The sequence below is a fragment of the Astatotilapia calliptera genome, chromosome 2 (genome assembly GCF_964374335.1).
Source record: "Astatotilapia calliptera chromosome 2, fAstCal68.1, whole genome shotgun sequence".
Classification (NCBI taxonomy): Eukaryota; Metazoa; Chordata; class Actinopteri; order Cichliformes; family Cichlidae; genus Astatotilapia; species Astatotilapia calliptera.
Genome location: NC_137423.1, coordinates 13,098,364 through 13,115,712, shown reverse-complemented (window position 1 = coordinate 13,115,712; position 17,349 = coordinate 13,098,364). Strand labels below are relative to the sequence as shown.

Genomic DNA, 17,349 nt, shown 5'->3' with positions numbered 1-17,349 from the left:
CAGACTTTGTCAAAAATACTTACTTCACTGAGAAAATAGTCAACTTGTTCATTTGGATGTATTTCACTGCACAGAGAACAAACACAACTTTAAAAAAATCTTTTTTTAAATTTTTTTTATCCAAATTTCACTCTGACATCTGAGCACCATTGAATTTCCACAGCAGTGTTTAATTCCTGGTTTAAACCCCCCACAAAGGTTGGATGTGATGAATGGTTTCAATACTGTTAGCTGTCCAGTGGATTGAAGATCCAAGACCACTGAGATCTGTGATACACTCAGATCCTAGCTCATCATTGGCTAGTTTGCTAGGCAGTCACTCAGATTGCAGACCTGATGTTCTGATGGAGATTCACCAAACAGTTATAAAGAGTTACTATGGTGGGGTTTATGGTCACTGTCTTATGGGTACCACTGCATCATGGAGTTAAGGGAAATGATAAGGGCAGTAGGACAGAGATTAAGAGCAAAATACAGCACAAAATGAAAGAAAGGTCGCAAAAGCAATGGGAAGAAGACAGGAAAAGGCGAAAAATCCAAAGGAAAACAGGCGAAATGAGAAGCACAGGAAGGAACAGGAGAGAGTAAACGATTATATCCTGACTCAGATTTGGGCACACTGGTTTGAATAGTATGTTGTTTTTAATAGGAAAACATCGTACAGTAAGTGTGACTGCAATAGAGAAGAAGAAATAATAGAGCATGTTTCAGTGCACTGTCAGAAATATGATGCTGAAAGAAGACAACTGATCGAAAAGCTTGCTGATATGAAAGTGAAACTGGACTTGGTTGATTTATTTCGTAAGAACTCGAGAAGTGAAAGTTATCAGGCCTTATTTAATTTTTAAGGCAGACCGATTTGTTTGCTAGGATTTGAATTTTGTATTTATTTATTTATTTTTCATTTCTGTTCACACTCCACACCAGTTGGTGGCGGTAATACACCATTTTGCTGTTTGGCAACCGCCAATAAACAATATAAAGAAGAAGACGTGCTGTTTCGTCACGTGACTACAGTCAGCGCGATCGTAAATACGGAAGTGCTGCAAGGTATAAGCCGTCGACGCTCTGTTTAAAGGCACTGTGGAACTGTGCCACAAACGTGAGGATGGACAAACGTGTGGCGGTAACGGTGCTCGTAGCTGCCGCTTTAGCTCAGGTGAGCTGCGGCTCCTTCGGGTGGAAGAACGTCAGGAACGTACAGGTGAGCCAAATCCCGCCGGGTACCAAAGCCTCTGTACGGGTTTTATTTATCCACACCGAAGCTCCCACCGTGCTGTTTTAGGGGACTTCACGTACTAAATGTGGACGGTTCATCCGTGAAACCTGACTGGTGTCAAGCCAGCCTCCAATTCGAGACTTGCAGTCAAGCCAGCCTCCAGTTTGTTTTACGTTCCCTGTGTATTCAAAGTATTACGGGAATGGATGTGGAAACCGGATTTCAAAATAAAAGCCAACTTCGAGTGAATTAACAGATATGTTAAGAACATAATAACATATAATTTAGGCTTTTTTTTTTTACAAACTCTAATGTTAGATCTATATGACACAGCCTTGTACCCTAATTGTGCCCTGTCACTATCAAGGCCATCTTATTTTGGATTTCAAAGTAAAAGCCCTGTGAATCTTCATTTTTGAACTACTCTTTCAATGACTTAATAATGCTCTTAAAAGCAAAAGTCGTATTTCCAAATACTATTTGAACTTTATATCAACACTTTCCAACCACAGTCTTTTTACAGTGATACCATATCAATATCAAGTCAGTCTGATTTTGCCTTTCATAGTAATGGCCCTTTGAAATTGTCCATAATTGACTTAATCTTCTAACGATTCAAAATGCTCTAAAATGAAAAATTCTTGTTTCCACAGGGTAATTCCACCTTAGATCAACAGTATACAGCCCCACAGTGATACCATATCAATATCAAGTCATTCTGATTATGCCTTCCAAAATAAATGCCCTTTCAAATTGAGCATATACGGCCTACTTTTTTGACGATTTCAAAATGTTCTTAAACAGAATTTTGCTGTTTCCACAGGATAATTTCACTTTAGTTCAACAGTATACAACCTCACGATGTTACCATATCAATATCAAGTCATTCTGATTATGCCTTCCAAAATAAAAGCCTTTTTAAATTGTCCATAATTGACCTAACTTTCAGTGATTTCAAAATGCTCTAAAATGGAAATTTCGTGTTTCCACAGGATAATTCCACTCCAGATCAACAGTATACAGCCCCACAGTGATACCATATTAATATCAAGTCATTCTGATTATGCCTTCCAAAATAAAAGACTTTTCAAATTGCCAAGATATGACCTACTCTTTTAAAGATTTCAAAATGCTCTAAAAGTGAAAATTGCTGTTTCCACAGGATAATTTCACTTTAGGTCAACAGTATGCAACCTCACGATGTTACCATATCAATTTCAAGTAATTCTGATTATGCCTTCCAAAATAATGGCCTGTTGAAAATGCCCATAATTTACCTAACTTTCAGTGATTTCAGAATGCTCTAAAAAGGAAGATTTCAGTTTCCACAGGGTAATTCCACTTTAAATCAACAGTATACAACCCCACGATGTTACCATGTCAATTTCAAGTCACTCTGATTTTGCCTTCCAAAATAAAAGTATTTTCAAATTGCCCGTAGACGACCTACTCGTTTAACGATTTCAAAATGCTCTAAAAAGGAAATTTTCTGTTTCCACAGGATAATTCCACTTTAGATCAACAGTATACAACCCCACAGAGATACGATGTTAAGATCAAGTCACTCTGATTTCGCCTTTCAAATTAATGGCCCGTCGAATTTGTCCATATGTGATATACTCTTTCAATTATTTCAGAATGTTTTAAAAATGAAAATTGCTGTTTCAACACATATTGGGTTTTCATTTTGAAAAGCAAAATCAGACTCAATTGATTATGACAGAATTGAATCATAAAGATGATGTAAAAGGAAGCTGAAATTGCCACTAGGTTGTAATTGATAGTACGTTTATATTTTAAGTCTGTGGAAAGATGTCATGGTTGGTTTGCAAGCTGTTTTGTAATTTCTTTATTTAGAATGACATCTTTCCACAGACTTAAAATATAAACGTACTATCAATTACAACCTAGTGGCAATTTCAGCTTCCTTTTACATCATCTTTATGATTCAATTCTGTCATAATCAATTGAGTCTGATTTTGCTTTTCAAAATGAAAACCCAATATGTGTTGAAACAGCAATTTTCATTTTTAAAACATTCTGAAATAATTGAAAGAGTATATCACATATGGACAAATTCGACGGGCCATTAATTTGAAAGGCGAAATCAGAGTGACTTGATCTTAACATCGTATCTCTGTGGGGTTGTATACTGTTGATCTAAAGTGGAATTATCCTGTGGAAACAGAAAATTTCCTTTTTAGAGCATTTTGAAATCACTGAAAGTTAGGTAAGTTATTGGCATTTTCAACAGGCCATTATTTTGGAAGGCAAAATCAGAATGACTTGAAATTGAAGTAGTACCATGGTGTGGATGTACACTTTTGATCTAACATGGATTCATCCTGTGGAAAGAGCAAGTTTCATTTTTAGAGCGTTCTGAATTCTTTAAAAGAGTAGGTCGTATATCGGCAATTTGAAAAGTCTTTTATTTTGGAAGGCAACATCAGACTGATTTGATATTGATATGGTATCACTGTGGGGTTGGATACTATTGATCTAAAGTGGAATTATGCTGTGGAAACAGCAATTTTCCATCTTAGAGCATTTTGAATTCGCTCCAAGAGTAAGTCATATATGGGCAAATTGAAAAGTCTTTTATTTTGGAAGGCATAATCAGAATGACTTGATATTGATATGGTATCACTGTGGGGCTGTATACTGTTGATCTAAGGTGGAATTACCCTGTGGAAACAAGAATTTTTCATTTTAGAGCATTTTGAATCGTTAGAAGATTAAGTCAATTATGGACAATTTCAAAGGGCCATTACTATGAAAGGCAAAATCAGACTGACTTGATATTGATATGGTATCACTGTAAAAAGACTGTGGTTGGAAAGTGTTGATATAAAGTTCAAATGGTATTTGGAAATACGACTTTTGCTTTTAAGAGCATTATTAAGTCATTGAAAGAGTAGTTCAAAAATGAAGATTCACAGGGCTTTTACTTTGAAATCCAAAATAAGATGGCCTTGATAGTGACAGGGCACAATTAGGGTACAAGGCTGTGTCATATAGATCTAACATTAGAGTTTGTAAAAAAAAAAAAAAAAAAAGCCTAAATTATATGTTATTATGTTCTTAACATATCTGTTAATTCACTCGAAGTTGGCTTTTATTTTGAAATCCGGTTTCCACATCCATTCCCGTAATACTTTGAATACACAGGGAACGTAAAACAAACTGGAGGCTGGCTTGACTGCAAGTCTCGAATTGGAGGCTGGCTTGACACCAGTGAAACCTGCCGGAGTCGTCGTAGAGCCTTAAAACTGCACGTGCGTGTGGGGGCTCGGCGAGGTCCAGGGTTGAGACTACCGAGCTGTAACAGCTCTTCTAAACTAAACCCGGAAACACAAACTGAGCTGAAGAGAGTGGATCCACAATGGAAACATTAGAGAGAGATAAATAAATAAATAAATAAACGAAAAGGAAAAACACTGCAGTATCCAAGAAACAAACATGAAAGTCGTGAATCCAATGATTCCTTGATTGCTGTCTGTTTGGACTGCGTCACTCAGCTTTCACGTCTGGACAAGTTGATTTTCCTGGAGTACGGAAATGCGGGAACGCTCTGACCGTGATGGGAAATATCTGAGGTTTAAACATAGTTTTATGCATTTTGCAGGTTTTGGGTTTCGACTGGAAGAACTGCGGACCGCCTGATGCTCCAGCTGTGCTGAAGACCCTCACCATGTCTCCAGACCCAATCTCCATCCCAGGTGATCTGACAGCCTCCGCTTCTGGGTCCACGGCCGTTGAACTCGGCACTCCTCTGTCTGTGAGTACGCTTATCTATGGATGGCAGTGACATGAGGATGCTTTCAGTCGAGTTTCACAAATAATTTTTCACTTATGACTAACATCAAAAGGAGCAGATTTTAAAGGAAGCAGTAGGGTACTTTGTTAGTTTTAGCACTTCCCTTTCAGCGCAGCCACAGTGAACAAAGGGCTTAAATGTCTCCCAGTTTGAAATGGTTTTTGTTTAATTTTTTTCATTAGAGGGAGCTGCATTCAGCACACTTCACAAACTCACAAGTTCCAAACACACACAGGCAAATTAACCGGATCAACCGGTTGAGCTGAGATGGAGCCTTTGTCAGCTGTCATCAGGCAAGAGGTGGGCTACACCCTGGGCAGGTGGTCAAACACAAACGAGTATCTCAAGGTTAAAATGTGCACTGTGAGTCTCCTACTCATCAGAAAACTGTGCCTAATATTGCTTATAACTAGAGCTGGGCGATATAAGATTTTTTCATATCACGATAGGTTTTTTCCATTTCAGGCGATAACGATATAAGCCAAATAACTATATTTGTAAGATTTTAATGTGCCGTTGCTCACAAGTAAAATGTGAAATAATCAGCAGCTTGTTTTGACTTAAATATTTATTTCCCATAATAAGTTCAACAGGGTAGATGTACTTAAGGAACATGAGACTTTTTCAGATAAATAAAGGCAAATATTGCAAACTACACAAAAGGCAGCCGCTAAAGCGTTTAAGTTTCAAAATAGAACAAACAAAACAGACTAAATTGTCAATTCCACTTAGAAACAAAATATTAATTCTAAAAATAAATCTTAGTTTGTTTTACAGAAGAACAGACAAAACTGACTAACTTTTGTCAATATCAAATAAACTGAGAACTAAAAGGAAATTCTCAATCTCTCCTTGTTGTATAGCTTAGCTTTTCAAACAGTTTTAACAGTTACTTTAGTCTGACAAAAGCCGAATGACGAATTAGCGCTTCCAGTCAGAGATTGAGCATGCACCGGTTTATTGTATTTCCAGACTTTCTTTCGGCACAATTTATAGTGCGCGCTACTGTTTTTTGTCAGACTTGAAATAGCCGAAATACCTTCACACTAGGAACTTCTATGGCTCTCCCGTTCGACAATCTCTCCGGCATTGGAACCATCATCGATTTTCTTTTCGGTAACCTTCGGTCACGCTCTCGGTTGATTTTTCTCTAGTCGGCACACTCATTTCCTCCATTACCCGGGCGGCACGGCGGCTGGCTGCTTCCCAAACAAATACACATGTGTGGCTTGGCACTTGTGCTGTACGTAACAAGTCACGTGACGCGACGCTGCGGCTGTGATTGGTTCGGCTCTGCGCTACTTAATTTGGATTGGCTGTTCTTTTTTTTTTTTTTTTTTTTTTTTTTTTTAAAGAGGACAAGAGCGGCGAGGTCTATCGCAATAGTTTCATTTTTTGATCGAGAAAAAGTTATATCGCAATACATATCGTTCTATCGCCCAGCTCTACTTATAACTCTTTGTATTTTGCAGGCAAACTAGAGGATATTTTGTTGATGCTTGACTGAGGTGAATAACTTGATGGATTTTAATTAATGAGTGGGTTGAATAACTTAGAGCTGATGGAAACGGACAAAATTCTTTCTCTTCATTCCTTTAGTTAAGTATTGAAATGTTAGGAAAAACCTGACTAGTTTATAGCAGTGTCATCCTCCACAGGGTTAACTTAAGTAACAGGCACAAGGTTACTCAACAGTGGTTTAACTGTCTGGTATAATATTCTTATTATTTGGCAAAGCAAAAAGTCGTCTGACTCTCTGTCAGAATCCTACAAAGTCCCAATGAAGTGTGCCTATCCCTAAATCGAGTACAGTTATTGAGTATTTTTTGAACAGTTATTGAGTTTAGTTAGACCTCGGCCCTGAGGAAACAGCTCCTCGTTTTATTGTTTCATTGCCCACGTGTACTTTCACTTTGACAGTTAAAGTTTATGTGGAGTGAAAGGGTCTTGGTTTTAGTCACTTGTGAGTAGGGATGGGTACCGGTATGGCACCGGTTCTGACATAAACGGTAGTAACCAGACCGAAAAGCAGCGCACATTTCGGTGCTTTTTTTTTCCTGAGATGTCACACACTTTGGATTCTAGCCAATCATTTTACCATTTTACCTAGTAGGCGGGCCCAGGTACATATGTTCTTTTAGAGCAGAGCTACAGATTAAAAACGCCCAAGGCGAAGCGGTCAAAGTCTGGCTGTACTTCATAGCAAAAGATGCAAACTCAGCAGCCTGCAACAAGTGTTTTAAGGTGATACTGTGCAAAGGAGGTAACACCTTGAATCTGATGAAACACCTGGCGACGCATAGCGTTGTTTTTTTTTTTTTTTTTTAAAAGCCGAGAAATGCACCGTATTTGATAGCTTGCTGCAAGAGCTCACATCGAGCACATCTATTGTGGGTGTGGTGCCTGTTATCGGACCCAGAGTTAGCAACATCCCCCAAAAACTCGAAGAGGAGAGTCCTGGCCCCTAGCCCTGCCAGTGTAGCAGAAATGATGACTGATGATGATGGCAGCAGCAGCAGCCATTCTTCTCTGGGTCAGTAGCTTAATGTTGTTTGTGTGTAATTTACGTTGAGTAGGCTCATCACGTTATTAAATTAATGCACGTAAGGTGAACTAGCAAACACTGTCGTAGTTACATGCGGCTGTCTTCTTGTTTGATGGCAGATACTCCCTTCATCCTGGCCAAAAAGGCTAAAATGACCAAAGAAAAAGTGGAAACGGCTAAACATGGGAGGTTTTTGGACAAAGTTGGTGTTTTTTTGTTTTTTTTGTTTTTTTTTTGTTTGTTTTTTTCCCCCCATTGATTAAGCACTGCTTCCAGCCAAGAGTGATACCATAAATCCCCTATACAGTGGGGCAAAAAAGTATTTAGTCAGCCACCGATTGTGCAAGTTCCCCCACTTAAAATGATGACAGAGGTCAGTAATTTGCACCAGAGGTACACTTCAACTGTGAGAGACAGAATGTGAAAAAAAAATCCATGAATTCACATGGTAGGATTTGTAAAGAATTTATTCGTAAATCAGGGTGGAAAATAAGTATTTGGTCACCTCAAACAAGGAAAATCTCTGGCTCTCACAGACCTGTAACGTCTTCTGTAAGAAGCTTTTCTGTCCCCCACTCGTTACCTGTATGAATGGCACCTGTTTGAACTCATCATCTGTATAAAAGACCCCTGTCCACAGCTTCAAACAGTCAGACTCCAAACTCCGCCATGGCCAAGACCAAAGAGCTTTCGAAGGACACCAGGAAAAGTATTGTAGACCTGCACCAGACTGGGAAGAGTGAATCTACAATAGGCAAGCAGCTTGGTGTGAAAAAATCAACTGTGGGAGCAATCATCAGAAAATGGAAGACATACAAGACCACTGATAATCTCCCTCGATCTGGGGCTCCACGCAAGATCTCATCCCGTGGGGTCAAAATGATCATGAGAACGGTGAGCAAAGATCCCAGAACCACACGGGGGGGGACCTGGTGAATGACCTGCAGAGAGCTGGGACCAAAGTAACAAAGGTCACCATCAGTAACACACTACAACGGCAGGGAATCAAATCCCGCAGTGCCAGACGTGTTCCGCTGCTGAAGCCAGTGCATGTCCAGGCCCGTCTGAAGTTTGCCAGAGAGCACATGGATGATACAGCAGAGGATTGGGAGAATGTCATGTGGTCAGATGAAACCAAAGTAGAACTTTTTGGTATAAACTCAACTCGTCGTGTTTGGAGGAAGAAGAATACTGAGTTGCATCCCAAGAACACCATACCTACTGTGAAGCATGGGGGTGGAAACATCATGCTATGGGGCTGTTTTTCTGCCAAGGGGACAGGACGACTGATCCGTGTTAAGGACAGAATGAATGGGGCCATGTATCGTGAGATTTTGAGCCAAAACCTCCTTCCATCAGTGAGAACTTTGAAGATGAAGCGAGGTTGGGTCTTCCAACATGACAATGATCCAAAACACACCGCCCGGGCAACAAAGGAGTGGCTCCGTAAAAAGCATTTGAAAGTCCTGGAGTGGCCTAGCCAGTCTCCAGACCTCAACCCCATAGAAAATCTGTGGCGGGAGTTGAAAGTCTGTGTTGTTCAGCGACAGCCCCAAAACATCACTGCTCTCGAGAAGATCTGCATGGAGGAATGGGCCAAAATACCAGCTACTGTGTGTGCAAACCTGGTAAAGACCTATAGTAGACGTTTGACCTCTGTTATTGCCAACAAAGGTTATGTTACAAAGTATTGAGTTGTATTTTTGTCATTGACCAAATACTTATTTTCCACCCTGATTTACGAATAAATTCTTTACAAATCCTACCATGTGGATTCATGGATTTTTTTTTTTTTTTTTTCTCTCACATTCTGTCTCTCACAGTTGAAGTGTACCTCTGGTGCAAATTACTGACCTCTGTCATCATTTTAGGTGGGGGAACTTGCACAATCGGTGGCTGACTAAATACTTTTTTGCCCCACTGTAGCTGCAGAAAAGGCTAAGATTGTTATCTTTTTACAAAAAAACCCAGCTAAACATGAGAGGTTTTTGGACGAAGTTTGTGTTCTTCATTTAAGCACCGTTTCAAAAGTACCGGTTTGGTACTGGTATTGGATAAAACCTAGACGATACCCATCCCTATTTGTGAGATAGATAGAATTTATTTTGAACATTCAAAAATAACAAGAGAAATAAGAAAAACTTTTAAACAAAATTAAAAAAATCAAGTTTTCATGTATATATCTATATCTACAGAATGTGTGTGCAACTTGTGGTGTAGACTTGAAGCCGTTGATTAGTCTTTAATCTTGGAAAATGAAATTAAACAAAGAATGTTGTTTGGGTTAAATGGTACACTGAAAACAGAAGCTTGTCTGTGAAGCATGGTCACATGTGCCAAATAAAGAGATGAATGAGCTAATATCATCAGAATGAGGAGACAGAAATATTAGAAAGGTATTATTACTTTATATATTTCAACTTTACTTAGAAGCACGCATGAAAACCACTTCCTGTTTCCAATCTGTGTTTGATACAGAGGAATAAAAATACTGTCCGGTTTGCCAAGATATATAAAGCATTTAGAAGAAACACCTGATGGCACAGAGCAGTCAGGTTTTATTGGATTTTATTCAGTTTTCTCAATCGGTTTATTTGTACACATATTAACCAAATAAATAACTAAATAGACAACCAGTTGCCTCCTGTGAGGCCTACACACGGACACCCCCCGGATCAGGGCTGTCATTTATTTTTACAGGTTTAAGATTTTTAAATTTAAATCATTCTGCAAACTAGACACAGCCATATTCTAATGTTTAACAGCAATATTAAAAACTGCAGTGTATGATTGATACACAGTGACACATTACATTCTTCAGGATCACAGTAATATAATGAGCTGCTGGACTAAAGTCAGTAATCACATCACACAGTTACAATTATGTGGTTACTTGTGTGACCAAAGTTCTTTACCTGCACTGCGAACCAAGAGAGAGACAAAACACCACCAACCACGTTGTTTTCTTCATGCATACGTCGCTACGATCAGCTGATTTCAGTTTGTGTGCAGGGAGGACGACGATGGTGGACATTACTTTTATTTTTATCACATGAAAGGACAAGAGCGTGACGGTAAAATTCAAACTGTGAATTATCTGGATTATACTGCTGACGCAGACACACACCGTTCTAACACAAAGACAACCCACAGCTACACCTGATCTTCAGCAGATAACAGTGATCCTGTTACAGTGTGAGCAGTCTGTTTCTAAAGTAGAATCACCATGACGATTGCTTTGAAGCCTGCTGTTTTTCATCTTTGCTCCATGTTCATATTTGAAAACTAAGATGGTGTGTGTGTCCTTATTAGGATGGGAATTTGTGTCGTGTGGGGCCTCAGGTTTTTATTGTTTTTTTGGTGATTATGTCACAGTTTATTACAGAGCAGCTAGAAGGTAATATAATGAGTAGTGTAACATGATGTAGTGGTGATGGTGTGTTTAAGGATGTGAGAGGCACTTGGAGGTTTTTTTTTTTTTTTTTTTTTTGTTTTTTTTTCCTTTCCAGCTGTAAAGCGGCAATCATGCGTCTGAAATGGGAAAAGAAACTTTATCACTCAGCAGAACTTGTTCTTTGTCACATGTGCAGTGATAAGCATGAACTGTAAAACTCTGATTATGATCCTCTTCGAGGTCTCCTAGAATTTCTTTTAGAGTTCTTGGATTTGCTGCAGTGGGTAATTAACCTGAGGCGATTGTGGTGATGAGGAGTTCTATTCTACCTTCACCAAATCAAAGGTCACTGCATCATGTTTGGCCACTTTTAGTTTTTACGTTTGCTTCAACCTGCTGATGTTTTTCTTTATTTTATCTTATTTTTATGATGCTTTTTGTAAAATTGAAAATAATTCTGACATGCTTATGTGGCTGTTGTTGCGTCTTGTTCACGCTGATGAAGGAACCTGCTATGTGGAGAGCTGAGGAAACTGGAGTTTCAAAACTCTGCACATACTGAGGCAATAAACTGAAGCTTCCTGCAGATTTGTAGATTTAAGTTAAAAACCAAATACCTAGCACTTGCACGTTAGCTATGATAAAGGTATATGGAAGTATGTCGGGTATCACCGTTTCCTCTCAACAGGATTAAGGTTGCGGCACGGCGCTGGTGACGCTGCAGCATTTTTAACACATGTGCTGCTGTTTCTCTGTCTCCTCTCAATCTTTAGCTAAATGTAACTCTGGAGAAGGAGGTGGCAGGTTTCTGGGTGAAGGTGCCCTGTCTGGATGAGGTGGGCAGTTGTCACTATAAGGATGCCTGCGATATCCTGAGCCAGCTGATCCCGCCCGGTCAGGACTGTCCCGAACCGCTTCACACCTACGGCCTACCCTGCCACTGCCCCTTCAAAGCTGTAAGTCTTTGATTTCAAATCAGATCACTTCTCAGTAGCTGAGATTGAAACGTGTAGAAAACCATTTAGGGATGAAACATGAGCCCTGAGCTCTGTGACCTTTAAACATGATGAAACACCATGACTCTCCCTCTCTGTTCTCAGGGTTCATACACGTTGCCACAGTCAATCTTCTACCTGCCCAACATCGATCTGCCCTACTGGCTGACTAACGGGGACTACCGGGTTCAGGGGGTCTTCGGCAGTCAGGGCAAAGAGCTGGGCTGCCTCAAAGTCACGCTCTCCATCCACTCAGACTGAGCCGTCAGCCGGAGCCTCATGGTTTTAAAACTGGGAAATGAAAAAAGTTTTCACCAATGAGGGAGGGGAGATGTGGGATAATAATCAGAAGAAAAGACAACAAAAACAGGTTTTATGGGATGAAACGCACAGAACATGAGCTCCTGCAGCAATGTACGAAACCAGGCGCAGTGATGCACTGAAACATTCTCTTTAGTGAAATTACAGGTTTTCTCCACGTTAAGATGCATCCAAGCTGCTCTTCTTTCACTCTGTATGAACACAAACTGCGTCACTGTATCTGCTGGACCTCTTATCGTGCTTTTTAACCATTGAGAACGATTTTACAGGAGCTGAAATTTTATTAAAACTACTTTTAATTGCTGGAAAAGCTACTGAAGTTCCTGTTGTTCATCAACTTTTTATAGTTTTCATCTCCTGCAGTAACAGAAAAACTAATTAGGAAAAAGCGAAGCCTTTATGTCGAAATATGACGTTATTATTATCACAGGTATGAAATGATCTGCTCATATGAAGGAAAATAGATTAAAACATGGATGACAGAGATGCATAAATATGCTGAAATAAATCACATGAATACTCTTAATGAAATAATAGAAACCAATCTCTTTAGACTCAAGTGGAGCTTAAAGCAAAACTAAATCTCAACCTTCAGTTATTCAACCAGTCCTGCACCTCAGTCAGTCCCCAAAGGTCTGACTGGTTTCATGTGTCCTGAGGAACTAAACCTGTCACCATTAACATAAAGAATAACCACTGGAGCTCTTGCTCCTGTAATAATAAAGACTGTAAGATGGAGGGGATGGCTGTCTGTTTATGATTTCTTCATAATTCAGCCGTCAGCGGTCCTCATGACAAAACTTGGAACAAAATGATGTTGCAGCTCACTGAATTTTAGTGCTACTGTCTAAAAACCTGCTAACATTTGTCTAATTTATTTCTTATTTTTAAACATTCTGTGCTTTTTTTTTTTTTTTTTCTTTTTTGGGATAATGTCACATGTGTTATTTTAACTGGGAGCCAGTTTTGACTGTTCAGTTATTGTGAATGACCTTATTATTAGTATTATTATTGTTGTTATCACTATGGGTTTTTTTTTTTTTTTGGTTTTTTTTTTTTAAACTCTTTGTTGTTGCTAAGTGCCTGATTCATTCTTTCTTTGATTCATGTAAATCAGAGTTCAAATTTTTCTTGTGTGATGATCACAGAGAAATGTTGCTGTTATACATTTGACTGATTCAACACAGCTTTAAATAAACTTTATCACATAAGCTATTCATGCTTTTCTGGTGCAGTAAAATCAATTACCTCAGAAAAAAAGGTTAACGATAGGGCTGTTCGATATAACGATATATATCGGATGATGATAAAAACGACTAATGTTTCATTTAATGCTATCGTTTGTTTCGTGGTGTTGCAAAATAAACTGTTTATGGCAATATTTTTTTCATCGTTTTGATGGTCACTGTAGTGGCTATATTAATTTCTTAAAGTTCTCTCTTTCTCTTATATTTAATATAACCATACTATGGATGGACAAGCGCCTGTTTTTATGCATTGTTAGCAACAAGATGGTAAAACCATCACGTGTCCGCTTGTTTATTTTCCACATAAACCTTTCACAATAAAGCTCAAGATCTTTGAGACTTTTCAAAATAAACTGAATCACGTGAAAGAGTATGCAGAGTATTTACCGATGACAAGCAAAAAAGAGCTGTCAGGTGCTAAAAAATAAACCTTAGACTCAAACGTTAGAACAGGCTTTTCCCCGCAACACGCTGTGTAATAAATACTCGCAAAGAAAACGGCAGCCATTACCACTTATGTCTAAAAATGTGTAGTTTCATGCATCAGTAAAACACTCGACACCAGACACACGATGCCCAGCTGGAAACACTTCAGCTGCCCGAGATTCACAGAATTTACAGATAATGTTAAATTTTTGTGATTTATATCGTTATCGGACGATAGGTGTTTTATATCGGGATATGAGATTTTGGTCATATCGCACAGCCCTAGTTCACGATGACTAAAACAAAGTTCAGAGGATGTTTCTGTTAGGTAGAGGTAAGGTTGCTACAGGAGTTGGTCCTCTACAGTGAATTGGCTCCTCCCAGATGAGGGAGACGCAGGCCGCCATTCGGCCTCTGCTTTGCATCATTGTGGAGAAGAATTAAGACTGCAGCAGGAGACACACCTCAAAGCGGCAAAGATCTATTAGATGAACAGCACGCACTGACTGTCATTGGGCTTCCTCTAACCTCGTGAACTCTGCCACACCAAACATTTACGGGTCACCAGGTCAACCGTTGTTGACCGGTTCAGAAGCTCTTTGGGACTCGCTTTGGACATGTGATCATCTCCGAACACGGGGCACTGCAGCTTTTATGTGTGCTTTTGTGTTTTCCCACAAGATGGCAGCATTTCACATCCAAACATTTCCTGAGCGTTCACATTAAAGAGTCACGTGTAGACCTGCAGCAGTAACAGATGATGATAAAAATGCTTCATAGTTATTTTTGCTGAGACTGAATTTTGCTGATTTAACTGTCAAGACCAAGAGTCAGCTTTGGGCATTTTTAATCTGCTTCTCACTGCAGGAAACTAAATGTGTAACTCACATTCAAGAACGCAGAACAATAGAAATTACCCGCTTTCTTTTTTTTGACCCAAACAAACCCACTTAGTGTTGAAGTCACGGCAGCAGTGAATGTTAACAGGAAACGCTAAAGAATACTGGAAACAAAAGGAGGAAAGTGAGGAATTACACACGAAGCAAACAGCCCAGCATAGAGTGGACCAACACCACTGAGTTTACATCCAGAAAAAACCCAATGGAATGAAAGATTCATGAGACTGTGCAAGAACGGGTTAAAAAAGAAGTCTCCACATGTGTTTCCTGCCTGCCTGCTGCATCTGGGTCTTTGAAGCTGGTGAGCTACCGATGAAAATCAGCCTCCATGGTCTGGAAAATGTTCATGAAGTTCTTCTTTTGTGGTTTCAGCAGTGATGAAGGAGACACAGGGTTCAGATCAGAAAGATGATCAGCACAGAATAAAAAGCTCAGCGAGGTTTCTTCTCGCCTTCCCCTGCAGTCTGATGCGTTGGCCACACACAGCAGGATCTATGTTTTAGAGTGCAGTCGAGTGTCACACCACCTTCAAAAAAAAAGTGTGTGTGTGTGAGATGCAGCTGCAGACCACTTGTTTCTGGGCTAATCTCAGACAGGAAGTGTTTTACTTTGGCAGCAGCATTTTAACCAGAAAAGGTAACGTGGCTTCACTTAAACACCGACCACAGCATGTGGACACCAGGCATCAGAGGTCATACGGTTTGCATTTAATGGCCACTTCATTAGGTACACCTGTTCGGCTTCTCGTTAATACAAATATCAGAGTACAAATGCTTTGTGGATGGCAGAGGTCCAACTGTGTCAAGTTGATAGGAAGGCAACAGAAACTCAAATAGCACTTGTTACAACCGAGGTCTGTAGAAGAGCATCTCTGAACCCTCAAGCTGATGACAACAGTAGCAGAAGACCACACCGGGTGCCACTGCTGTCAGCTAAGAACAGGAAACTGAGGCTACAGCTCACACAGACTCACAAAAACGTTTTGTGGTCTAATGAGTCTCAGATGGTCAGCTCGGCGTTTAAAACATGGAGCCATCATGCCTGTGTCAGTGTACAGGCTGCTGCTCCACAGCATGCCCGAGTGCTGCTGCTGACCACGCCCATCTTTTATGACCTCAGTGCAGTGTCTTCAGTAGGATAACAAAGCTCCGTGTCTCAAAGCTCAGACTGGTTTCTAGAACATGAACCATATTTTTAAAAGATTTTTTTCTTTGATTTGATTTTGTTTCAAAATCAACTCATGATGATGCTTTTTCACTAAAGACATCCACGTCACCTTAAAGCTGCTTCAGCTAGCAAACAGTCAGTCTTTGCTCCTTTCTTTAGCAGACTGTGTTATTAGGATGAAGTTCCTTTCCTATCCCTCAGTTCTCTTCTCTGATTTCTGCTATAAGTATAGCCATGATCTGACTCTGAGAAACCCTCTCTATGATTAGAATAACAGTCTGACTCCTGACTCTGTCGTGTTGGTCTGATGCCACGTTTGCCACAATTGCAGGACTGCTTAGTCAGCAATGTTCTGTTACTGAGGCACGGGCATGAGTGTAACAGGTGAACAATGGCTGCAGATTGATTTAGGATAAGCCTTTGATTAAAGTGTCATCTGAACATTGTTTCAATGGAAAGACAGAATAAGGAACTCTGACCAAAGCAGTTCAATAACACTAATCATCTTTAGGTGAGGATATTTCAGCTTCTATTACAATTTTCATAATTAGGCTAAACACAGACTCAGATAACAGACTGTCGGCAGTTTGAAATGTTTGAAACTCAAAAGTCTTTGTATAAAACCAGTTCTCCAAAGTAGCTGGACCAGGAGCACTGCTGGAGTAAAAGCTTCCAAATGGTCACGAAGGGGTTGGTTGGTTTTTTGCATGTTGTTTGTGATCAAAGGCAAAAGTCTTACTTGCCAGGAGTGAGGATTGGAGTCTAGGAGGAGTACTGACCTGGCAAAAAAAAAAAACCCCAAGGTGAATAGAAGTTCACAGGTGGAGAGTGGGAAGCAGCTGAGCCGTTTCCTCTGCAGAGAACAGAGAAGCTGACCAAGGCAGGAGAGAGTGGCTGATGGCGCTTACGGAGGCATGGCCACATTCAAGCAGGCTGGTTTCCAGGACAGGTTCCAAGAAAAGAACATGAAGGTGAACAGAGTTATCGGACTAATAAAGACAAAGGCAACATATAGAGAGTCTGAACTGTGGCTTCCATCAGCCTTGAAATGATTAGTCCGTCCTCCACAGGACACAAACAAAAGGATAGGACAATAGGAGCAGCTTAACCGCTCCACCTGAGACTTAAAGGTTAAAAATATAAAGTAAAACCCAAATTTGGTGTGACCATGGTGGCTTTTTAAATTTTAAAAGTTTTTCTTTGGTTTGTTTCAGTGCACCAACCCCCTCCCCCCCCCCCCCCCCCCCCCCCCACCCCCTCGCGCGCAAAGAATGGCGGAGATTGAGCTACACAAAAATATCACAGAAGGATCACTGAGG

At 40.0% G+C, this 17,349-nt stretch overlaps 1 protein-coding gene across 1 annotated transcript; it reads left to right on the top strand.

Moving 5' to 3' along the window:
• The first annotated feature begins 999 nt into the window (after positions 1 to 999).
• Positions 1,000 to 13,506, top strand: gm2a (ganglioside GM2 activator). The gene is made up of 4 exons (XM_026184865.2): positions 1,000 to 1,204; positions 4,845 to 4,997; positions 11,749 to 11,931; positions 12,076 to 13,506. Exons 1-4 carry the CDS (start codon positions 1,109 to 1,111, stop codon positions 12,229 to 12,231), a joined length of 588 nt encoding a protein of 195 aa, XP_026040650.1. The 5' UTR covers positions 1,000 to 1,108; the 3' UTR covers positions 12,232 to 13,506.
• The last annotated feature ends 3,843 nt before the right edge of the window (positions 13,507 to 17,349 follow it).

What these genes read in the sequence shown, in the direction of transcription:
- gm2a (XM_026184865.2), top strand. Translation starts at nt 1,109, where the DNA reads ATGGACAAACGTGTGGCGGTAACGGTGCTCGTAGCTGCCGCTTTAGCT. An exon ending in AGAACGTCAGGAACGTACAG is followed by an intron (nt 1,205 to 4,844) that starts GTGAGCCAAATC and finishes TGCATTTTGCAG; the next exon opens with GTTTTGGGTTTCGACTGGAA. An exon ending in AACTCGGCACTCCTCTGTCT is followed by an intron (nt 4,998 to 11,748) that starts GTGAGTACGCTT and finishes CTCAATCTTTAG; the next exon opens with CTAAATGTAACTCTGGAGAA.